Here is a 12,620-nt window from a genome sequence, read left to right on the forward strand (position 1 = left end):
TCTCACCCAGTAAAGAGGATGTGGCCAGCTCTGCAATGTCATAGCGACTGGTTTTATCTGATACGCTGCCATTGGAGGGATTCTGGTCATCCTGCACAGTATAATAGCATAAAAAAAGGGATTTATATTCATTACTTCTCAGGACTGAGCTTCCTTTTAGGTTGCCATCAATACATTTATGACATCTGACCTAATTCAGGGGCAGGGAACTGCAAAAAAACAGTAGATGCAAACATATGCATGCAACAGAACATTTGCATACACCCTCTTCTAGCAGCCGCATCCAGTCACGTTGAGCCTCAACCCACACTATTCCCACTTTTTTTCTTCCTGGCAAAATGGTGATAATAACAATAACAGTCCCTCAGTAATCACACTCAGCCTGAATAAGTTGCAGACAAAAGGTATTATAAGCGTGTCTGCTGTTTACACCCAAGAAGCTGCAATCAATACAGACTTGGGAGGTACTTTTCAAACAGTGTTCTCTCGGTTTTAGTATTTTTGAACTGAGAGTAAGCTGATGGTGTAAACTGTTCACATTAGAGCATAGATAAAGGTTCCACTCCAGACTGCTGGAAACCAGTTCAAATCCACTTGTACAGATATTACGGTTTTTCATGTATAACAATAAATGGCATTCACATTTTGTGCATCACAGAAAGGCAATTTACTGATTTCCTATCGTTTGTCAGCATTCGAAAAAAATATTTCAGTTTTCTACAATATGATTTTTTTTCCTTTGGTACAGACAGGCTGCATGTTTTTGGGATGTGTTCAATTTCAGTTTTGTACAATCTACGCGAGTTGATAGCTTAATGTTACTGCTGGAGGTCCAAACTATTTTTCCCCATTACATCCAAATGTAGATGCTCTTTTGCTTTACAAAAGCAAGTGAAATCTTCGTCTCTTCAAATCAGGGTCCCCAGTTTTCACCTTGATAGACAATAGCAGTCATTTATCCTCAGAAAATAACCTGCCTGGAGCAGCACGCATTTTTGTTTTACCATTGTCGAAGAAATTAGAAATTGAGGAATTCACCATGACTGAATATTTGACCAGTTTGACTGGGTAGGCTTTCAACAACACTTTTAACACGTGAAATAAAGGTTTAGGGTAAGTTACTGTAGTTGCAGTGTTTCAGTGTATGAGCTGTAACTCGTGGTTTTTGAGAAATACGCCACTGTTGTTCCCTTTGTAGAGGCAAATCAAAACCTCACAAAACCAACATGTTTGCTTGTAAATCGATTTATTTCAGATTTCCATAACAGTAATTAAAAAGTTAATATAGATTCCTTTAAACTCAATTTCACTTGAAGGTTTTAATACATGTGTTGTTTTATACATTTTTTACAAAATGCTAACTGTGACATCGCTAACGCGAAGATTATTCCTTAAAACATACATAAAAATATTAAAGGTTTACAAAAATGGAGAGACAGCAGGACAAAAATGTTTTATAATAATTGAGAATTTGTAAATGTTGTAACATTTGTGTTACGGGTATAGAAAGAGCTGCCAGCATATTAGATGTCATCATAAATTGAGCTGGTCCAGCTAATGATGATATCATAGGGAGATAATTAGCTAAACTATGATCTGTGTTGTTGGTTTTAAAAAGGTTTTAGCTAGTAATGACAGCCATTAAAGCTACCATTAAAAATCTAAAAGGGCGTATTGACAAGTTGATGGTGGGGGGGGGGCTTCCACTTACCTTGGCAGGGGATGACTGACCCTCCTCGGGGTGGTGCAGTGTTGATACAGGAATGCTGATCTCTGTAGGGAGTGACAGACAAACCCTGGTGTTACACTTGTAGCGTACATGTCTAAGCTTCCTTTGTGTGTGTCGATGTGCTTCCAGGGGTCAAGTGAGCCTCATATATAAATGATGAGATGGAGACGGCTGAATCCTGTTAGAGTCATTTAACCAAAGCCTCTCTGCATATTTAGCTCGGCCCCAGCTCACACTGTTTGCTTTCTAATTGATGGTGATGAGGTTCGTATGAATGACAGGAGGAAATGAAGTGCAGGCCCGTGCGATGGCGAATTAACATTATTAGAAATGTCAGACGCACACACGCGCTCACACATTAGGGGTTTTCCCACGGGAGGTGCCTTCAATACAATTGGGTATTGCTATGGAAACGCTACAGCAAGAGGTGACTAGTGATGCCCTTCCATTTACTTGCCAGCACACTTTTACACATGCACACACACACTGGTGCACAGGGCTGTATCTGCTCTCTGGCCTCATCGGATCCTATCAGCAGGTCAAGAAACCCCATTGCGATTCCTGATCCAATACACTGTCCTTGTGGGGTTAGATCCCACACTGATTCACTCCCATACACACATACCTGTGCACGTACACACAACACACACCTCCGCTGCTCTCTTATCTGTTTGTCTGGATCCTCACAGCTGCCTTCTCTCTTTCCTCCCAGCTTGAAAGCGCTGCTCACTCTGTCACCTTTGTCTCACAAAATATTTTCAAACAGCACTCGGCGCTCCAGCTGAAAATAATATATAAGACTGCAGTATGATGTTAATATTTTGTCATGTAAAATATAAAGGGAAAATATTAAGTAGACTGCTGTTCTGAGGTATCACAGACACCTCACATCTGTCTTCGATGCTAGTGAACCTTTATTTTTGACAGCATAAATTACTACCTATGTTCTCCCTGGAAGAGGCCCTGCATTCAGCTGAGGTATTGTTATTTCATCTAGGCATCGTTGCAACACTAACTTATTTCCCCCAGAAGCAGAGACAGTGAGCAAACACAGTAGGAGAGAAAATAAATTGCAACCCAAGTCACATCTTCAAGTCACGACAACTTGGAATCGGCTTCTGACGAAGCTCTGACATCCTACAGCTACAATTGTCCTTCACTGATCCACACAAGCCTCGTCATCAGCCTCTTCTCCCAGAGTCTTTATTCTAAAGCAGCCTCAACAGATTCGCTCGAGGATAGATAAGACATCAGCTTAAAATAAGTTTCTGGATTCGTATGATGGAGTGCATTGTAAACATGCCTCAAAATGTGATTCAGGTGGTCTTTCTGCTGTTAGAACTTCAGGAATATCTGCCAAAATCAGAAATGAAACATTTTCCATGATTTTCCATGTCCTCACGTGCATAGTTATTCCTGAAAGGCATAATGCAACTTTCTGAAACAGCCTGTGAATGCTGTCACATTATCTTCAAGGCTGATTAAACCCTCAGACATACACACAGATGAGGAAGAGCAAGCAGGTGGAGTCGGGCACTGACCTTTGTGACCTTTGCAGAGGCAGGCACCCATGGTCTCGGGACGGCAGGGGCGGTTATCTGTTCACCATGGTGGATTGAGGATGAGGAGCGAGCTACAGAGAAGAGGGAAGGGAGCGAGGAAGGCAGCAGTGGAAGCAGAAGTATCAGTAAGCAGAGGAGCAGAGGGAAGTGAGAAACTGTGGTGGTGGTGTGTGTGTGAGTTGGGGGGTAAGTAAGAGTGAATGCCTGGTGAGCTGTAGGCTGAGGCACTGCTCCATACAGGAGAAGGGAGGTGAGAGAGAGAGAGAGAGAGCGCAACAGACACAAGTGTGGGGAGGGGGGACACAAAGAAAAAGAGACAGAGAGAGAGGAAAAGGGGGGAGAAAGCATGAATGTCTGTTTGGTGACGATTTGAATCCCCTCCCCACTCTTTCTTCTATTCCCCTCCCAGTCTTCATGCTACTGTATATATTTGACTTCACACTGTGACAAGAGGGCTATTGAAGTAGAGAATATGTGTGAGATAGATAGATAGATAGATAGATAGATAGATAGATAGATAGATAGATAGATAGATAGATATAGATAGATAGATAGATAGATAGATAGATAGATAGATAGATAGATAGATAGATAGATAGATAGATAGATAGATAGATAGATAGATAGATAGATAGATAGATAGATAGATAGATAGATAGATAGATAGATAGATAGATAGATAGATAGATAGATAGATAGATAGATAGATACTATGTTTCATGCAGAAAGTGCAAAATGTTTAAGTGCAGATTCTGGTGGATCGCACTCATTTTTACGCAGTCATTTCCATTTCTATCTTTTGACCACGAAGGGCAGACAATCTCTTATTACATTATGTGCATATGACATCGTATTTAAGACAACAGCACTAAAGAAGCAACCAGCCCGACTTTTCCGAATGCAAAACGGGGAGGAAAACACGTACAGGGTGGTCTTAAAAACGAAAAGAAGGAAAACGACTGAAGAAAAACAAACAAAGCAACACAAAAACAAGAAGATACCAAACACACATCAGAAGCACTCACACAAGTTCAGAGGAGAGAACCCTGACAGACGACAAAGAAATAGTTGGACCTTATACGAGGGACGAGGGGGAAAGCGCATCAGTTCACAGAAGGACAGCAGACCAACAGCGCACACTGCACATAAATTATATATCTCTATATATCTTTATATATAGATATATAATTTATATGTTTTCCTTTGCAAATTCTGTCTCACCTGATTAATTTCTCCGGGGATATGAAACTCTTATGGATGATATTGAAGCCAAATCTTCCTTTAAATGCATTTTTGTGGCGTTATTGAGAAGCCTTTGAGACGATCTTCTCTCTGAACTTGCCAGCCTGAGCTGAATGTTCAGATTTTCTTGCCCTTGCTTAAACACAGCATTTAAACACAGTGGCTCTTCTTGTCCTTGTGTGTTTCGCAAGTTGGTCTCAGAGCCCGGTGCCTGCTGGCACAGTAGTAACCGGGGCTTTGCTGACATCACCAGCGGCAACGTGGGGAAAATCCTGTTGCCGTGGCAACCACGTTGCTCCGTACTTTTGAAGCGTTTTGCTGTAATTGGACGGGGAAAGGATGCAAAGAAACATTATCTGATGAACATGGGAGGACTGCGCTGATAAAGTTAGAGAAACAGCAGACGCTGACCTCAAACATTCAAGAAAATCGTGCTGCGTTTACGTTCCCTTTAAAAGAAACAGTGCTCTTTGTATTTTCCCCAAGGGCAGATTTCCACTAAGCCGAAACTCCACAGGGTATTCCTTCATATACATTCCCAGAGACCCTACCTCTCAACCATACAATAAATAACTAACTGAAAATATAAGTGAGCCTTGAAATTGCACATTGGAGAAAGAAGATGGGGTGAAACTCGATGTTTGGAAAAGAGAAGTTCTTTCTGGCTAATTTGACACAGAGATAAGTATGAGCTGATGAGTAGCTTTACAGAATAATATAATCAATGAGTTGCTTTCATTAAATGAAACCCTGATAAAAACTGTTGACCTTCACTGACGTTTTTCCAGAAAATTGTGCTTCAGGAGAACTTAATGAACCCTAACATCTCATCTAGAAATGACAGATGTTCCTTCAAAAATCTAAGGACCTCTGAGACCTTCTGCTAACAACCAGTGAACACAGTGAAGAAAATTCCTCCTTAAACATAGTGAAGAAACCACACACCTTCAAGAAAAAGAGACCCCTCACTGATCCATTCAGCTCCCCTAAAAGAAACCTTAAGATGAAAATGAAAGACTCACTACTTCAAATTTAGCCTATTCCAGCTGCAGGAACCCTTCCAGAGCCCCTCAAACCTCTTTCAGGGCCACAGGACCAGTCTCAAGGAGGGCTGTAATATGTTCACTGACCCTTTTAATACACTTTGGGGGCTCTGAAATCCCTCCAGAAACCCTTTGAGAAGCTCAAGGAATCTTATTATTCCTTTAAATAATTCTGAACCTGCTCTGGAACATTCTTAATAATGTCTGCTGTAGTCCCAGACTCTCCCATGTCCTTCCATCCCATCATGAAACGCTTGGTGAAAGGAATGGGGTCAAGGTTAGGAGCAGCCTGACACCTTGTGGCAAAAAGGCAAAAGTGCATGAGAAACTTGGAAGGCTGTGTTACCACCTTTCATGACATTTGTGTTTCAGTTGCTTGTAAATGTATTGTTAAACCAAACAAGGTGAGTGGTTAAAGCAGCCAGAGCTTGGATGTTAGACAGGAAGAGCTTAGGGAAGTGTTTCATGAATAATTCAGACCAGCAGGTGGAAGTGTTCACTAAAGCCCCAAGGGTCAGATCCCACTTCTCACCTTGCATGTTGAAGAAAAGTCAGTTCCTTTGCTGTTACATATTCACATCAGCTCTTTACCACGCCTCAACACGTCTCAGTGCCGGCTGCTGTGCAAACCTTTTTTTGTCACCGTGTGCAGTTGTTAGACAGCGCCAATAAAACCGGCCTCTTTATGGTCCTTTGGTGTGACTGAATCTCTGTCCATCAAACGAAACCAATCTCGAGTAGGCTTTGAGGGGAATGTGGGTTTTTGCTTAGTAGTCGAGGAGAGAGCAGAAAGAGAAGGAGGAATGTCCGACATCCACATACGCGTATGCGATTCTCCTCAGTGGGAAGCCACAATCATTCAGCAACAGTCATTTCTGTCATCCCTCGCGGCAGAGAGAAAGTTGGATGCCTTTCAGTACTGGATGATTCGGATGATGCACAGTGTACTCAACATGAAAGTTGTTTTTTTACTTCATGCAGCCAAGTTTTGATTGAATACAAGTGTGATTACTTTGTTGCTCTTATTGCAAAGCAAGTAGTCATTCGGCTTCTGGGGAAATTCAATCTCTGTTTGCTGCAGTCTGTGTCAATGTGGGAATTTCCAAGGATTAAAAAAGGGAATGAATTAAAAAGCCTTTCTTGGACGATTACTTTTTAATCCTTTAAAAAGCTGTCCACCCGCCATGCTTTTTCTGTTTTTTTAGATCCACTTTTGAATATTACAGCAGTCCTTCAGTGAGAGTCAGTGGGAGCCCAGAGAAAATTCAGCATTTCAAGAAGAACGAGAAGCAAACATGTGACCTCAATGAGGTTTAAATGTGCAGCCAACAATAACATCAGGCCTGACAATCTTTGACAAAGACTTCTTTGGCGAGCACAATAGACATAAATAAAATGGAGAAACATTAAAGCAAGTGAAAGATGAAAATCTGTACTAAAGTTAATGTTAGCTTAAAGCAAAATATACCCATTATTATTATAGTTATGTCTTACTTTGTGCAAATTATGATGTTAAAATTCAGTCTGGTATCTAAAAAAAAAGTTTTTTAAAAACACAAATCATGTCATTTAATATAGGATAAGCTCACACGTCAAAATTTGAATATAAAGGATCATGAGACCTGCAGACCATAACCTGACAGGACAGAGAGCAAACCGGTTTCATTCAGTCTTAGTCGATTATACACTGTCTTCACAACACATACAACTCAACACTTCTTCTTTTACTGCTCCCTTAAGGTGTGACCACAGCAGATCATCTGTCTCCATCTCACCCTATCCACAGCATCTTCTTCTGTCAAACCAATATCTTACTTCACTATAAACATGAATCTTCTCTGTGGTCTTTCTCATCTCCTCCTGCCTGGTTGCTCTATATATTAGGCATCCTTTGTTCTTTATATCCTCTTCTTCTCGTCTGTCCTCACACCAACTCTGGAGCATGACAGCCCTCACCTCCATTACTTTGAGTAATATAACTGGATCTTTTTCACTGTGTATTATTTGACTAAGATTTTGGCTTGCTGTGTGACACAGACCATCCAAGAACTTTGGCTTCAGTTTTGATGAGTGAAATTCTATTGCTTTGTTAGTCTGGTACCAAGCTATTTAGCATTGCACCAATATGATATATGGATGCAGCTTGCTAACCAAGCTAGCTAGTATTAGCTGAGAAGAAAGCCCGCTACCCTTTCGTAGTAATGTAGAATTTGACTTCAAAACACGAACAGTGAAGCTTTAAAATGCAGAATCTAAGACTGGACTTGGGTAATAGCTAGTTAGCCTTTTCACACTGCTGCACTTATTTAACACATCCTTTTTTATGAGGCATCTCATGTTACATCGTGCCATGTTGCTCCCGAGTTCTCCATATTGGATGTGCTACACTGGTTGCTAGGGAAACATATGTATTACTCAAGTGATTGGCAGTGATTCCTGAAAGTTTCCAGATCTCACTGCGTACAACTGGTTACAAAGAAGATGATGTGCCAAAAGCCTGCCAGATTGCCACAGTTGCCAGTTTTTCATGTTTGTCATGTTTGCCAGATGGTTGTGGACCGGGTCTAGGCTTGCGTGACCTGAGTCTTATTCACTTGATCCTACATTGTTACCAGGATTGTTACATGCCCAAAATGGTGGAAAAGTATCTATAAAACCTCAACAGACTGCTAAACTACTCAGAGTGTATCTTACCTCTTGTCCTATAACAGCAAGCCCCCTCCTCAACCCTGAATTGGTCAAGTGGTTAAGACAATGCATGGTTGGACAAATTACCCTCTTCTTGAAATTTAGAAGTGTCTTGTGTATTTTTCTAATAGTGGAAAATGTGAAGGTAGCTACTTTCCCCATGCTTTCTGCACAGATAATAACTGCTTGTCTCTACAACTGAGCCGGTAACGTCTCTCTTTCTTTAAGTTTCATTTTTCAGGGCTGCAAATAAAGTTCACACCATCAGTATAGCTTAGCCCAGCCTTATTCAGACCATATGTGCTGGTCATGTTCATATTTTTAACCTGCAGGATTTTTTTTTCTTTGCTTATTTTGGATTCATTACAAGATCTGCCTTTTACTTTTCTATGTCATTCATAAGGACAGACAAAACTTAAAGCGCTCCCAGGTTTTTTTTTTGCTTTTTCTTTTTTTTTCCTTTTCAGAGGTTGAAAAAAAACATGTGCCAAGCATAACATGAATGCTGGGAAATACCTCTCTGATACAAGGGAGGACAATCTGTCATCCAACATGGTGACTTAGAGCGAGCGTGAGGGACTTTCTGTGGCTTGCCTGCACATGTAGCCAGTAACTAAAAGTCTCACTCCCATCTTTCTGAATAACTAAGAAATCCCAGTTTAATTTATTGTGTGTTACGGCCTTGTTCTGCCAGAACTCCCACTGTGCAGGGCATTGAAACCATAATATTAGCTCTACAATCACATGATAGACTGAGCATACTGAAAACCACTGTCTGCAGATTGACCACTCTTCCCTCCCTTTCCTGCCACTTCTGATCTCTTTTTGTGTTTTGCCACAGAATCACCAAAATAACCCTCTTGGCTCTGTGAAAACGTATTTTGATGACACCGACCTAAACGGCTGCTACGCCCTCCAAAAAAGATGGGAAAATTCAGACGGCTTTTGCTGGCTAATGGCTCTGGTTACTTGGCCTGCAGCGAAGTTAGCAAGGTCTCTCAAGGCTACATCAACAGGAAATTTCATTAATCCAGAGCTGGGATGAAGTAGTTCACCCCCTTCTTTATTTAAGGCTTTGCCAGACTTTCAGCGGACCACCTCGGCTGTCCTGTAGAGAAGAACAGGAGTGGGAGGCCTCAGGGCTGACTAAACCTTCCCCTCCATGTGCTCCCTAATTGGTTTAATGACTGTAATTATCTGCTGGGGTGCATGTTGTGCCGGGGACGATTAATGGCCTCCAAAACATATGCAGACAGGCGGAAATTAAGAGAGGGGGGCACTGAGACAAAGAATAGCTGTGCAGAAGAAAAGAGCCGTAAAGCTGCAGAGGGAGACACGTCCTGCTGTTTAAGAGAAACAGAACAATGACACAGCACTTTGAGCTTTTTTCCTTTTCTCTGTGGGACTTTATTGGTTGAAATCTTCTACTAAGTTAAAAAAAATCTTAATGAGATGTAATCTGAGACACATATGGACATATAAAACATATGCCACCCATACAGTTAAAAGGTAAAAGTTAACCTTAATGATGTGTTAGAAAACATCTGTATATGAACAACCACTTATATTAAAAAAAGAGTTAGGTTGCAGTACCACAAATGCCCTGTAGGTGCTCTCTTTAAGAGATTTTCCTCATAAGCGAGTTAAAAGAATTGGTATACAACATTTCTCTTGTTTTCTATCACTGGGGAGACTGACTGAGTAAATGCACATTTCTGGAGTTACAAATAGCAACACATGATAAAACTGAAAAGGACCTATTTTCTCTAATGGTTGAAACAGGAACTGACTGACCCTAATGGTGGATGCAACGCCTAGAGGGAGATTTAAAAAGCTTCATTATGACATAGAGGATGCAGGTGATTTCCTGAGGTGCTGGAAGAGGCCTGTAGCTGAAGTTGTGTAGGTGCGGGACAGTGAGCAGACACACAAGAAGTGAATATCAAAAGAAACTTAAAACCCAAAGAGAGGAGCCTGGGAGGAAATGAGTTCCACTACACTACAGCAGATAATGTGACACCGTGTGGGTGGAAGAGCCAGTTTTGATATACAGCAGGCTGGTAATTAGTTGATGCCAGCCATGTGTGCCGGTAAAGGACCTGGCAGGTACTGGTGAGTATAGTCACGCCGCCAGAAGTCCAGACAACCAAAGGTACGCAGAGCAAGAGAAAGACAAGAGACAGAAAGCAAAGAAACCAACAGGTCAGCGCTGGAGGCATGAGGGGGGTTGTGATGTTTTTCAGTTAATCAATAAACTGTTTGATGTGAAATATTTGTGCAATATCTTCAAAATTATAATCAGGTTGTTCCAAAAACTCCCTGAAAAGCCTTCAGTTGATCCAAAACGCTGCAGTGAGAGACTACAAAGAGAGAGCATCCTGGCTTCTCTTCACTGGCTTCCTGTTAAATTCAGAATTCAATCTAAAATCCTTCTCCTCACACATAAGGTCTCGAATAATCAGGCCTTCCCTGAGCCTGATTCTGCTGGAGATATCTTCCTGTTAAAGGGGAATTTTTCCCTCCGACCATCGCCAAGCGCTTGCTCACAGGGGGTCGTCTGATTGTTGGGGTTTTATAAAGCGCCTTGGGGCAGCTGTTGTTGTGATTTGATGCTATGTAAATAAAATTATATTGAATTAAACTAAAAAAAAAAAAAAAGATTCCCGTCAAAATTACTTGCACATTTGTTCAGCCGTTAAAAAAATTCTTGTTTTAGTTTGTATGTTATGAAAAAGCAGTAAATCTTCCCATGTTAGAATAATGAGGGAACGCTCAGCTAACGATTAGTCGACTGTGAGAATATTTAGATAGATTCACTGTTGATGTCTGGGGCTGATCTTGGGAATTATTGTTCCATTAAGAAACTTATAGCACAGCTGACCACTGTTTATAGCACACAGCAAGTATGTGACCTGTAGAAATGGAGTGTTTGTTTCCAGCTGTTTAATATTATTTTCATACCTAAATTCTTGTATATAATGGCTACATGTTTATGCTGCATCCCATTATCTGTGTCTGGCTGTATTTGGACCTTCCCGTATTTGTTTTTAGCTCTGTGTATGCTAAGAACCACGGACCGCCCGAGTCAAATTCCCTGTGTCAACATACTTGGCCGGCAGTTCACTTGGCTGTTTTAGGCGCATGTCTCCTTACGCGACAGGTGTCTCAGCCTATCAGAGCGGTCGCCACTCAACCCATTCGACTGGTCTGCCCATGTTTACTTCTCTTTAATCAAATCTGGATTTTTCTGGCTCCAGAATCATAAAACACTACCAGCGAAGCGTAAACTCTAATCTAGTCTATGAAAAGAACCATTCAGGATCCTGTAGATCACATTTCAGACATGTTTTTGTAAAATGTATTACCTTGTAAGTAAAAATTAAACTCAGCCATAAGACAATATATTCCACATGCACAACTGCACGTATTTGGTCTCTGTTGATTTTGCTGGCATTGTACTGTGCAGTGATTCAGTCAAATCACAAATGACTTTTCTCCTTTAATGCACGCCGAGAGCCTTTAACCATAAACTGGACTGCCTTAATCCATTCTCACAGTTGACATCTGTTTTGAATGGAAGCACATGTTTAAATCTGTCACATGTGTAGTTAGACAGTGACAAAAACTCATCTTAAAATTTGAAACCATGTCTGCACCTATACAAAGAAAGTTTTTCCTGTATTAATGGGACGTTGTCGCCTTATTTACTGTCTAGCTTTTGGTTTTATTTACTGTGTTAATTACAAAACCTTCTTGTATACTGGAGCAGCCAGAAAAGCAGCATCATGATGTGTACCAGAGGTGGGCCAAAGAGCGCTCTTTAAGAGAGTATTGATACCAGCGTTGGTATTGGTATCAGATCGATACTCGTTCAGTAGGATCGATACTTTGATTCTATCCTCTAAGTTCAGTATATGGCAAACTGAATTGTGCTAAATAAGTTTTTCTCTTTTTTTTGAAGTGAAAATATATATATCTAACATGCACTATGAACACGTTTCATTTTAACTATAGCTTTCAGCAGAAGTTGACCCAAAGTGCTTTAGGGAATATATAAAAAGCTGAAAAGTGGGTTTTGTTGTACTAACTATGGAAAGTAAAACATTTAGATTTTATGATTTAGTTTATAGATTTAATGGTCATTAAAATGTGTTCCAAGATTGCAAACTGATGATTTCTGTCATAAGTCATAACACACTGCTCTCCTCTGCTTAAGCTCTCTTCATAGGCTGAAAGTATCGGTGTCGCCAATATTAGCCCTGCATTTACAAATTTGCAGTATTGCAAAGCACTAATGTGTTCATGGCCCTTCTTTGTGTGTGTGTGTGTGTGTGTGTGTGTGTGTGTGTGTGTGTG

At 40.8% G+C, this 12,620-nt stretch overlaps 1 protein-coding gene across 6 annotated transcripts in view; it reads right to left on the reverse strand.

The window, feature by feature from the left end:
- The window catches only part of fam131c (family with sequence similarity 131 member C), a 29,693-nt gene that overhangs the window by 12,433 nt on the left and 4,640 nt on the right, over positions 1 to 12,620 (reverse strand). Inside the window, exons 1-4 of one of the 6 annotated variants that reach the window (XM_014338709.2) lie at positions 4,513 to 10,846; positions 3,271 to 3,518; positions 1,712 to 1,773; positions 7 to 91 (exon numbers count right to left, since the gene is read on the reverse strand). In XM_014338709.2, the coding sequence (XP_014194195.1) occupies positions 7 to 91; positions 1,712 to 1,773; positions 3,271 to 3,301 (178 nt within the window). In that variant the 5' untranslated portion in view covers positions 3,302 to 3,518; positions 4,513 to 10,846. Of the gene's footprint in view, positions 1 to 6; positions 92 to 1,711; positions 1,774 to 3,270; positions 3,519 to 4,512; positions 10,847 to 12,620 lie in introns of those variants that run through there. The other 5 variants (XM_005938149.3, XM_014338708.2, XM_014338707.2 and 2 more) reach the window with 5 other exon arrangements.

Source organism: Haplochromis burtoni, unplaced genomic scaffold, assembly GCF_018398535.1.
Source record: "Haplochromis burtoni strain Fernald_Lab_line unplaced genomic scaffold, NCSU_Asbu1 Contig_244, whole genome shotgun sequence".
Lineage (NCBI taxonomy): Eukaryota > Metazoa > Chordata > Actinopteri > Cichliformes > Cichlidae > Haplochromis > Haplochromis burtoni.